We start from the raw sequence: 12,830 nt of genomic DNA, 5'->3' as shown, positions 1-12,830 counted from the left end.
AGTTGATGTAAATGTATGCAAATTTTTATGCAAATGTATGCAGTTTGAAAATGGACCAATCAATTTAAACCTGGGTTTAAATTGATAGGTCCATTTTCAAACTGCATACATTTTCATACAAATTTGAATAATTTCAGAAAAAAATTGCATATCATTGATCATCCCTAGTTAATATACTTTCCAATTACATTAAATCACTCAAAATAGCCAATAAAATGAAGTGTTGCATGAACTTGTTATCAATCTATTTAAGATATATTGACTGTGTCATCTACTATGGAACCAAGAAACAGAACTGAATTTCCAATCTACTTGATTGAGAACATAGTAGAAGAAGGAACATGCAGGTTTTTGGTGAACCCCAAGGCTATAAACATACTCTATGAGATCAAGCAACCAGTAGTGGTGGTCGCCTTTGCTGGATCTTATAAAAATGAGAGGACTCAAATAGTACGGACTAAGGAGAAGAAGCAGAAGAAATTCTACATTATGAAAAAGTTGGTCGGACCTAACAAGGGTGAGTAGTGTATTTGTAGACTCTATGAAGCTGTCTTGAGTGTTTCACTAAGTATTTTTCATATTTTACATTTACAGCAATAAAGGTAGATGCCAGTATTCATACAGAGAGTAAAGGCATCAGGATGTGGTGCGTCCCTCATCCTCATAAGAAAAATCATACATTGGTCCTCTTGGACACAGACCCTTTAGAGGATGTAGAGAAGGTAAGAACTTCTAAAAATGTAAAGTTGCCTGTCACTAATATAATATTTTTGCATGGTAATGTCTTTTCTTGACTTTTTTTTCCCAGCTTGCATTATTTGTCCCTAAATAAATATATTCAGTTTATGTTATTTCTATTGTTAGGGTGCATTCATACTTGATTCATATGCTCAGAATGAATGCACCCTTAACTACTTGCTGACCGGCTAACGCCAAGGGGCGTGGCCGCGGCGGCAGCCCCAGGACCACCTAACGCCAATGGGCGTCAAGTCCTGGGGCTCTAATTTACATAAGATTGTGCGCACGCTGCGCACGCAGCTCATGCTCGGAGGGCGGAGCTCCGCCCCCTCTTCAGTCTCCGAGCGGCTATTGCCGCTCAGGAGACTGTTAGACGGCGTGATCACCGTCTATTTACTTGTACAGCGCTGCGATCAGCACCAGTGCTGTACTGGGAGCAGCCGTGTGACACGGCTGTCCCCCTGGGGAACAAGAGAGCGATCAGCTCTCATAGGCAGAAGCCTATGACAGCCGGTCGCAAGATTGGCTGGGTGCAGGGAGAGAGGGAGGGAGTAACACAAAAACAAAGGCATATTTTGTTTCAAAAAACGAAGATAAATATTTATAAAAAAAAAAACAACTTGGGGGCGATCAGACCCCACCAACAGAGAGCTCTGTTGGTGGGGTGAAAAGGGGGGGGATCACTCGTGTGCTGTGTTGTGCGGTCCTGCAGCTTGGCCTTAAAGCTGCAGTGACCATTTTAGTTAAAATGTGCCTGGTCTTTAGGGAGGTTTACCACTGTGGTCCTCAAGTGGTTAAAAAGAACTCCAGGATATGTAAAACAGATGTTTCCACTTAGTTATATCAGTTACTAATATAGTTAATCTTCAATTGACATTCTTTTTTTGCTAACTAGCAGTTTTGACAGACTGATAAAACAGCATTTTCCTGACTTTCCTGTTACTTTATTGTGGATTAAAGCTTGGTTCACATTGTGCTAAAAAAATTTCCATTTAGCATAATGAAACAGAATGGAACAACAGATTCTATGCAAAGCTATAGAATCAGTTCACATCAGTCTGTTTGTAATGGATCCATTGAAAAACTGGTGCTCAATACTAAAAACGGATTCATTTGAAACTGTAAATAGATCAGTTTTTACTAGATCAATTTTTTATCTATGTTGTGTAAATCAAGGGCCAGTTCACATGGGCCTCCTGCTACGTCTCACGCAGATGTTTCTGCTAGTGAGGAGAAAAACATTTTGCAACCTTCGGCAGCGCTTCCCATTGTTTGTCATTTTTGACCCCCGCAGAGGGACACGGAAGCGTAGTGCCTGGCAATCCTGGAAGCTGAAAAAAACAGATCATAGCTTTTGCACAAAAAAACAATGGTTAACAAATGTACTGACACTGATCATTTATGTAGTAGATTTCATCAGGCAAGGGGCCCACTACATAGATCGCCAATCCCTGTCTTAAATGCACAGCATTTTTGCTAGCATTTGCTACAGGGATTTCCTGTGTGGAAGTTCTGTACAGGGCTTCGGAGTTTGTCTTTTTTTTTCTTTTGTCTCCTGTGAAATAAAGTTTAAACTACTTGCCGGGTCTCCTGGAGTCACTTTCCACCAGTGCTTTTTGGGATCACCAGTGATTGTCCATGATCCAAAACTGCAGCTGGAATAACTCTAGTGGGCCCCAGGTCTCACTTTGATTGACTCGTCTAGCAGTCTATTGCTTCAACATATCCAGTAAAGCTTGGGTAGTTTATTGAAAGTCTGTTCAGGCAAGTTGGAAAACTTCTGTGCAATGATGGTTTAGTTTAGTAAGATTTTAAATAAATCTACTGAACTCAAATTTGGCATGAAAGACAGGAATCGATCACTATTTCGTCGAATTCTGGTTAGATAGGGATTGATTGTTGTGTCGAACCAGAACATAACTGACTTGTGTAGGACTAGCTTAAAGTGGATCTTCAGACTAAGTGAAAAATCCTGCAGCCTCCTTGTAAAAGAAAGTTATAGTTACCTAAGAAACCTTGTCCCACAAAGCCGTCCCCAAAGACTCCGCATTACCTCACTTCTGGCACCTGGTCTCACCTCCCCTCTCACCAGGAGAAAACCACCAAATTATTTACTGCAGTCAATAAACGGGCGTTTTTCTCAGGGGAAAGAGCAAAGGCGGGGCCAGGCACCACAAGTTGGGTGATGTGGGGCCTTCAGGATGGCTTCGCAGGACAAGGCTTTTCAGGTAACTATAACTTTCTTTTACAGGAAGGCTGAAGATCCACTTTAAGGTAAGATAGATAATGAAGTAAGTTTTGTGATTTAACCCCAAGGTGTGCAAGAAAATTCCATCCTATTCATGTATGTGTCCCTTTTTCTTCTAGGAGGATAATAAAGGAGACTTTAGGATGTTTACTCTCGCTGTCCTGCTGAGCAGTGCTCTGGTGTATGACAGTGGTGACATCATTGATCAGCATGCTATAAGAAAGCTATTGTATCCTTTTATATCAAGAAAATATAACTGTGGCTCAAAGTTGATCTAGAAACAAGAATAGCGTGTGACATTAGAGACTCTAAACTTTATTCACCAAAGTATTTGCTGCTGGTGTGGGCATCCGTCTTTCCGTCTCATCTTCTGCTTCCTATTTTTTAAACCCACTCAGTCTGCATCAACTTTCCCTTTTACATACACATTGCTATAATTTATCATTCTCCAGGCCGACCCACGCTTTTTATAGCACACTTTTCAGTATGGCATCCCCTCTTGGTGTCCACCAGGAATGGTCGGATTTTCCAAATTCTGTCTCTGATGAAACTCCAAAACTACACATGGAATCCCAAATGTGTTCTGAATTATGCAGATTTGAGTTTGCACGGTATATTGCAAAAATTGTAATTTATAGCAAATATATTTTCTTAATACCTGTAACGATCGGTGTCAACACACAGAGAGAATCTGATTATTGGTGATCTGCAGTATCACCAAGAATACAGATCTATACCTGATTATGGATGATCTGCAGAATCACCAATAATACAGATATAGCGCTAACCTCTGGACACCTCTAGATATATATATATATGGTGAGTGTTTGGTGTAACAGTATGACTTTGAGCAACCCACCTGATAAACAGGTGACCCTAAGCAGTACAGAAGATACTGCTATGGAGGGTACAGAAACCTTCCAGCAGCCTGAGACTCTCCAAGGGATGGAGTCAGGCTGAAGGTAGGAAGGACCAGAGAGTGAGTGACACCTGAAGGTGGATGTCACTGACTGATCTTGGAGACTATCTCTTAAGTGGAGAGAGATAGCTCTCGAGGTCGGGCAAGCCAGGTCGGCAACACACAGACAGATCAAGTACAAAGACAGAAGGCTGATTCGGTATCCAAGTCAGGCAGGGTTTGGCAATGTGATATCAGATATGCATGGTACTGAATCAGGAAGCAGAGGGATAGTCAGGAAAGCAACAGGTCATAACAAATATTAAACAATGCCTAGTCTTGGGTGTGAGGTCCATGGTCTCTACACCCTGGTACTAGTCTGAAGTATAACAGAATGATAATACAAGTTCCCTAGTCTTGGGTGTGAGGTCCGTGGTCTCTACACCCTGGATCTAGTCTGAAGTATAACAGAATGATAATACAAGTTCCCTAGTCTTGGGTGTGAGGTCCGTGGTCTCTACACCCTGGAACTAGTCTGAAGTATAACAGAATGATAACACAAGTTTCCTAGTCTTGGGTGTGAGGTCCGTGGTCTCTACACCCTGGAACTAGTCTGAAGTATAACAGAATGATAACACAAGTAATCTGGCTCAGTGTGAATTCCCAGGTCCTCCTGGTTCAAACACACTGTTGGATCTGACTAAGGTCTGTGTGCTTCCACATAGTGATCACAACGGCAGACAATTTGAGAGTGGCCAGCAGTAACCATGTATAGTGCAGTGCTCTCTGGTGCCACCCTGAAGTGATCAACCAATGGTTACCAGCTCTGAGGTCAGCTGACCGGCCTGGTCAGCTGATCCCCCCTTGGCCATCATAAAAGTTCTGCCTTTCAGCGCGCGCACGTGTATTCCTAAACCTATGTGCACTAACAGGCTCAGCCACCCCAGCTGCACGCTGCTGTGTGCAAACCGCCGTGCTGGACGCAGAACCAGCCGCCTCGCTATCAATACATGCGGCGGCTTTTCCGCGTTCCGTCATGTCACTAGATGCACGCTTCCGCGTGCAGACCGCCGCGTTGGACGCAGAATCAGCTGCCTTGCTGTCAGTACACGCGGCGGCTTTTCCATGTTCTGCCATGTCACTAGATGCACGCTTCCGCGTGCAGACCGCCGCGTTGGACGCGGAATCAGCTGCCTTGCTGTCAGTACACGCGGCGGCTTTTCCGCGTTCTCTCACAATACCCAAAATACCCATAACATTCGTTATGGTTAGTGTGAATTTGTGAAAATATATACTCAATAGGCTACAATTTCACTTAGAATTTCCTTATAAATGTTTTTTCATTTTGGTATAGATTTTTTTTCATTTTCAGATAGATTTCTCACATACATCTACCTTAAAGGATACCAGAGTTAAAGCAAAAGGGGTTAAAAAGAGTGCATACATACATCCGTTAAGGTATCCACTCCAGGACTGTGTCCTCTGCTTCCCCTCACAAGGCTCCATATTTCCACAATCTGTCTCATAGTAGCCCCCAACCACAAACTCTGAACCAGAGATTCTGACTTTGGTGCATGTGCAATTGACTCCAGGACGTCATTCTGACTCTGCTCCCATTTTTACATGCTTGGCTGCTCAGGAAGCCACTAGGCTTCATTTTTTCACAATCTGTCCCATAGTAGACCCCGACCACAAGTAGTCAGTAACTTTGAACCGGAAATTCTAGCATTCATGGATATGCAGTTGGCTCCAGGATGCCACTCTGGCTGCACACCTAGGGCTTAATTCACAAACCTTAGTGGATGTACATATGTACTTTTTTTGGCCTCTGTTTTTTCAACTTGGATATATTTTAGGCCGCGTTCACACTGGGAATTGCAAAATACTAGCAAAATCTCTAGCGGTTTGCAAGGTGATTTTCCTACAATTTTTACTCTATGAGAAATCAATTTTGGAGTGATTGCATTTTATGATTCTTTAACATTGAAATGCAATTGCTTAAAAAAAGGCTGCATGCACCGGGTATGAAAATTCAACAAAGCGTTAAAATTGCTGGTAAGAACACTCCCATACACTTTACATTGCATTAGTGCTTTTCAAAACTCTAGCGCTGCTAAAATCATTAGTAAAATTCTGCAGTGTGAATTAAGCCTTAACCTCCTTAGCGGTAACCCCGTGCTGGCGGAGGGTGCCGCTTAGGCCCTGTTGGGCCGATTTACATAATTTTTTTTTTTCAAACATGCAGCTAGCACTTTGCTAGCTGCGTGTGCATAACGATCGCCACTGCCACCCGCCGATTCGCTGCTATCCACCCCGCGCCACCCCCCCCCCCCCCCCCACGAGACACCTGCGCTGCCTGGTCAATCAGTGCCTGAGGGGTGGATCGGGACATCCGATGACGTCCATGACGTCATCGCGATCGTCGCCATGGTGACGGGGAAGCCCATACAGGGAATCCCGTTCAGGATTCCCTGCAGGGTAAAAGCGCCGGCGGCGATCGGAAAGGTGGGAGGGATAGCGAAGGGAGGGGGAAATCATGTAGCTAGCGCTAGGCTAGCTACATGCTTTAAAAAAAAAAAGTGCTGCGCTGCCCCCTGGCGGATTTATTGTACCGCCAGGGGGGTTAAAGCAGTAGGATCAGCCATACTATGCCAGGGAAAAAAAAACACATGTATAAGTAGATAAATACTTGATCTACTTACATAACACATGTATTATACTGCCCACATTTTGATTTCAGTGAATGTTATATAGTAAATGACAAGAATTCTATTAGTGGTGGGGGCCATGTCTCTTTAGTTAAGGCTAACTCGTGATGTCATTTCTGCCCTTTACTTTTTTTCTTGTCTCCTCCAATCGCTGAGTCGCCTCAGCCTTGCTTGTAAACACAAGTGAGTAGGGGATTAGGTTTCAGATAAGCAGCTGGCAGGGAAATAAAGGAAAGAGGAGCAATACATTATAGATAAAAAGAACCCCCAGCATGCAATTCTATGGCACCGACTACTAAAGGGCCAGTGCTCCTTAAGTATGTGATAACTCCAAATCATAACAGCAGAAAAAGTTTTAAAAAGTTTTGAATGCAGGATTTGCATCTTTATCACTTAATACACTCAGACCAGTTGCTGTTGAAATTTGATTTTTATGGTGATGATACCACTTTAAGCATTCTTAGCAGACATTTTTTCCACTATTTCTGCAAAAAAAAAAACCTTTTGTGCATTATATGAATTTAACTTCACATAACGTTTGCAATATGCACACTATAATTTAGTAAATTCTTAATGTTGCGTTTTAATTTAAAATTGTTAGATGCCAAAGTGAAAGTCGACATTTAAAATTCTGTGAAATCTGTGTTCTTATCTGTAGTGTCCACCAACAAATCCATTATTTAGGAGTTCAATATCACCACTTAAACTAACAAATATGTTGCTTCCAAGTTTCTGCCACTCTCCACCTTTCTCTTGACCTCTCACAGTGATCTTCTGTTGTGACTCATGTTGATTAAAAGTTGAATTTCCTTATTAACTTTCATCAGATTTTTAAATACTTTAAATACATTCATATCAGTAAGACAACAGCATAATGATGATGATCAGGCAGAAGCTTTTAGACATTTCCCCATCTTTATTTGGACAGTGGAAGAGATTGATCTGGGACTGAAAACAAGTGGAAAATTGGTCTCAAAAGAGGACTTTCTGGAGGAAGCTCTAAAGCCCAGATACAGTAGGTATTGGAAAATAATCACAATTTAATCATAACCTGAAAAGCAATGTGTGTTATATAGTACACCAAATGCTACACCAGAGATGGAGAGGTTGAAACCCATCCTGTAGTGGATCATTGTACAAGGTGAAAAGTGAAAAAAGTGTATGGGGTAAACCATGAGTTAAGTCAGTTAAGGAGAGATAAATCATGGGTTAATTTAGATAAGGAAAGACAAATTGTGAAGTAGGTCATTTACGGATAGATAATTTGTAATTAGTACAAGGTGTGTTCTTCTCCTTTTCCTTTTCCCTTTCCTTTCTTTTTCCTTTTCCTTTTCATTATTATTATTGTTTATTTTTATTATTATTATTATTAGTAGTATTATTATTATTATTATTATTATCGTTACTGTTCATTTTCCTTATTGTCTGTATTTTCCTAAACAATTAGCTTTTAAACAATACATTGCGCTGTATCACAGAATGTGCTAGCATTTTATTAAATAGTCACATATTTTTAGGAGGATCCTCATTTGCTAGCTAAAGGACCCAATTAATCCCACAAAAGAATTCAAAGCTGTTGAGGTTTTAAGAAAGTTCCTCTTCAAAGCCAGGTTCCTGCACCAAAGCAGAGGCCAAGCCACATTTAGAAAGGAGGTGAGACAAATATATAGCTAAAGACAGATTTCATCTTATTTAAAGGAAGCTAAAGGTGGAGCATAAAGTTCAGATTCACTTATCTGGGGCTTCTTCCAGACCCAAGCAGTATATCAGGCCCCTCGCTGTACTGCTGATCCCCTCCATTGTGCTTCTGAATGATCCCCAACCAGAACTCTGGTTGCGGGTACTCTGCATGTCTGGTTCCAACCGTATGCTTTCTTGTTCACACTGACATGGCTGGAAGCATTCTGTGCTTGTTCAGTTCACAAAGACTTAAACTATACACATGCAGAATGCTCCCGGCTACAGGAGCATGATCAAGTAAGCCCGAAGATGGGTCAATGCATGCACAGTAGCCAGATCTTTCTGAGAGAGCAGTGTCACACTGGAGCAGAGTTAAAGTGCAGTGAGGCACCTGATATATTGTGGGGGGCTGGAGGGAGCCCCAGGTAAGTAAATCTGAACTTTTCCCCCCACCTTGCATTTTCTTTAACCACTTCTCTAAAAGTGGACGCATTAAAATGTCCAGTGTGGACAGTTAAAGCTATGCCAAGTTTCAATTTCCAACATTAGGCTTCTGCTTGCAGAGGCGTATCTCTGGTAGGTAGAACATGTGCCTAGAGATGGCTCGAACCTCCGATTTTGGGTTCATAAACCTCGAACACGAACTTCCACAAAAGGTTCGAGTTCGCGCTAAACATGCGAACCAAATAGACTTCAATGGGCAGGCGAACTTTAAAAACTACAAACACTGTTTCTGGCCACAAAAGTGATAAAAAAGATGTTTCAAGGGGTCTAACTCCTGGAGGGGGCATGGCGGAGTGGAATACACACCAAAAGTCCCTGGGAAAATTATGGATTTGACGCACAGCAGGGTTATAATCCCTAAAGGGCAGAGATCACATTGGAGGCATAAAGTGCTTGAAAACATCTTGTGTGTGTATACATGGATCAGCAGGTAGTGTTAATAGTGTACTGCTTCACACTGACAGACCAAACTCACTGTGGAACACACCGCAAACAGCTGTTTGTGTAGTGATGGCCGTACTGGACTGTGGCGAGAGTGCAGGCGATGGTGGTTTTCAAGCCCATATTGTCGGGCTGAGGTAACTCAATGACAGAACGACAGTGTCTGTTCAGCTGATCGAATTTCATCTGTCCACAATGAAGCAAAGACCTTATTATCTTGGGTCAGGTGTGCCCCCCCAAACACTCATATAGGTCATTCCTTCATTGTGATATGCAAGCCCCTTCACCGCGGCAAGGTAACGATCACGAAGGGGAATTGACACTTGTACATGCCTTTTGTTTTGTTGTTGCAGTTGCAGTGCAGCTAGAAAACTTAGGCAGGCATGTACACGCAGCAGAAAAATTCTTCTTCTTTTTGTTAGTGGCCTTAAAAATTCAGGAATCCACCTGCAGTCCTGGACCCTGTTAGTGGTGGCGGAGAAGGCAGTCAAGTGGCCTGCAGGCAGAGATGCTGTGTGGGGGACTGACTTAGTCTTCAGGAAGGCAGTAGCCCTCCGGGATTCATGCCTCATTCATTTTGATAAAGGTGAGGTACTGAACACTTTTTTGACCTAGGCGACTTTTCTTCTCACTGACAATGCCTCCAGCTGCGCTGAAGCTCCTTTCTGACAGGGCGCTTGAGGCGGGGCAAGCCAGAAGTTGGATGGCAGATTGTGACAGCTTTTGCCACAGGTCAAGCTTGCACACCCAGTTGTCCAGGGGTTCATCACTGCTCAGATTGTTGATGGTTCTCTCTCTACCATTGTTAAAGCTTACTTTTTTTAAAATTACTTTTTCTGCTTTCTGTTCAGTTCCTTCAATGATAATCTGTTATGGAGGGCAAGTCTGCCATTCACTCAACTGTGTGATAAAGTTTTCATGGTACTTTCTCAGTACCATGGTGACCACGGGTAACGGGTTGGGAATCAGGGTTCGCTTCTGGTCTGGAGTGGGAGCCTGAGAAATGGCTACCACCACACATCCAAGGAAGGCAGCAGGCACGGCACGCAAGTCCAGACTCAGGAAGGTAGTGAAGAAAAATAACAATACAGGACTCTTTTGAGGCCCTGCTGTATAATGATGAGGCAAATACACTTTAAATCCTTTAACGAGAATCTGTTATGGAGGGCAAATCTGCCATTCATTCAAGTGAAAGTTATGCACTGGCTGCCAGGTATAATACAATGTGCAGTCACAGATGCAATGAAAGGTATGCACTGACTGGACTAATACAGTGTGCATTCACACAGATACAGTGAAAGGTACTGACTGCTGGTATAATACAATGAGCAGTCACACAGATGCAGTGAAAGGTGTGCACTGACTGCTGGTATAATACAGTGTGCAGTCACACAGATGCAGTGAAAGGTATGCACTGATTGCCGTATAATGATGAAACGAATACACTTGAAATCCTATAACAAGAATCTGTTATGGAGGGCAAGTCTGCCATCCATTCAAGTGAAAGGTATGCACTGACTGGTATATACAACAGTGTGCAGTCACACAGATGCAGTGAAAGGTATGCAGTGACTGGTGGTATAATACAATGTGCAGTCACACTGATGCAGTGAAAGGTATGCAGTGACTGGTGGTATAATACAATGTGCAGTCACACGGGTGCAGTAAAAAGGTATGCACTGACTGGTATGTAAAACAGTGTGCTGTCACACAGATGCAGTGAAAGGTATGCAGTGACTGGTGGTATAATACAATGTGCAGTCACACAGGTGCAGATGCCACATGCTGATATGCTGTGCAGCAAAACATTATTCATTTAAATAATGCACAGAGCATTGCATGCTGGTAAATGCTGGTAAATTGTATCATTTCTATATCTTTAAAAGATAGACGAGACCAAAGTGACGAGGATGATGACTCTGCTATGAAACCCCTTCGGAGGTTTTTCAAACAGTGGAAATGTTTTGTGTTTGATGTACCAACTAACAATAAACAGCTTCATCGGATACTGGAAGAATTACCTGATAGTGAACTCAATGCCAAATTTGTGGATCAGTCCCAGAAGCTGTGTGACTACATTTACCAGAATGCCGAAGAGAAGAAATTGTACAATGTCACAGTCACCGGACAGCGTAAGTCCAGCAAATTGTGCTTATGTAAATATATAATAAATAAAATGCAATTCCCCTCATATATTTAAATGTATATTTCCTCACTCCATGTTCACATCAAATGTTCAAATATCTAATCTTCAAAAATAATTTGGATTGAATACATTTTTCTCACTGAACTTTAGTTTTTTTTAGAGTTTAACTACCGGTAAGCTGTGAGGCTCCCCAGTGTGAATAAAATTGGATTAAAAACAACATAAAATCGAAAGAAATTAGGTGGCTTACCTCAATGATGAGACCTTTGTATAGACAAAAAAAATGTATTTAGCCCAGACAACGCGTTTCATGGGTCTAAGCCCGCTTCCTCAGGCCAATAACAGTGCAAATTGCAAATAGCTGATCAGCAAAGGGAGTCTGTATATGAAAACATATTGCGCTTTTGGGCTCCCGTTTTTTGTCTCCTGTGTCTTTTTCTCTAGGGTGCTGAGACACCCCTACTACTCTACACCCTTAGAAACTTCAGTACATCAGCAGACAAGAGGCAAGGCAACTCTGTCGACAGGTAGGGGTTGCATATAGAGCTGTTGCCCTATAATATAGTTGCATATGGAATAGAGAGTCTGCTAATTGGTGCTAGAAATGCTCATTCGGATCCCGCAGAATTAAAATTTCGGCAATTCCGATTGGAAAACAGCATTTCTGAATTGGAATTCGGAAAACGAAAATCAGAATTCCACAGAAATATGATTTACCACAATTTGGTAATGTTAGCCCAATCACAGAACTCTGAAGCATTGGACCAATCATAAAATTCAGAATTTTTCTGCAAAAAATCAGATTACCTCTGTCATTTTGGACCAATCACAAGATTCTGTTTTTCTGATTTATGATTTTGTATCATTTTTTGTATTCCCTAATGCAGAAGATGACAAATAAAAAACTCCTCAGAAGTTAGAAAATGGAAACTGGAAAAATGGAGAAATTAGAAAAACAGTTATCTGAAAACCACAAAATCGGAAATTGGAAAGTCAAAAATTGGCATTGGCGGAAAGCATTATTTTAGCAGAATCGGACATTAGCATTTTTGACAATACCCAATTGGTGCATGTAAGTTATAATAAATTGTTGATTTGCACCACTTCGAATAAAACACATAGGGCTTGATTCACAAAGCGGTGCAAAGTGTTTGCACGCCTGTGAAAAGCCCTTTATCACGCCTAAACTCAGTTTAGGCGTGATAAGAAGAAACTCGCGTGATCTCCCGCACGCAAAGTTTTGCGCGCGTAGCGTACCGCGCTGTGCGCGTAGTGTACCGTGCTTCGCGCGCAGCGCCCATTGAGCCCTACGGGACTTTGCGCGCGCAAGACTTTGCGCGCGCAAGACTTTGCGTGCGGGAGCTTCGCGCGAAGAGCAGCACAAATCGGTGATAACTCAGTGGTGCACAGGTTATCACGCCTAAAGTCTTTTAGGCGTGATAACGGAGTTATCACCGCTTTGTGAAT

The 12,830-nt window shown here is 42.2% G+C and overlaps 1 protein-coding gene across 1 annotated transcript in view; it reads left to right on the top strand.

The window, feature by feature from the left end:
- Positions 1-276: 276 nt before the first annotated feature.
- The window catches only part of LOC137525991 (guanylate-binding protein 7-like), a 91,457-nt gene continuing 78,903 nt past the window's right edge, over positions 277-12,830 (top strand). Inside the window, exons 1-5 of the mRNA XM_068247200.1 lie at positions 277-517; positions 595-722; positions 3,106-3,215; positions 7,420-7,607; positions 11,104-11,349. Of these exons, the coding sequence (XP_068103301.1) occupies positions 277-517; positions 595-722; positions 3,106-3,215; positions 7,420-7,607; positions 11,104-11,349 (913 nt within the window). The remainder of the gene's footprint in view (positions 518-594; positions 723-3,105; positions 3,216-7,419; positions 7,608-11,103; positions 11,350-12,830) is intronic.

The sequence above is a fragment of the Hyperolius riggenbachi genome, chromosome 7 (assembly GCF_040937935.1).
Source record: "Hyperolius riggenbachi isolate aHypRig1 chromosome 7, aHypRig1.pri, whole genome shotgun sequence".
NCBI classification, from domain to species: Eukaryota; Metazoa; Chordata; class Amphibia; order Anura; family Hyperoliidae; genus Hyperolius; species Hyperolius riggenbachi.
This window is presented reverse-complemented; position numbering and strand designations above follow the sequence as displayed.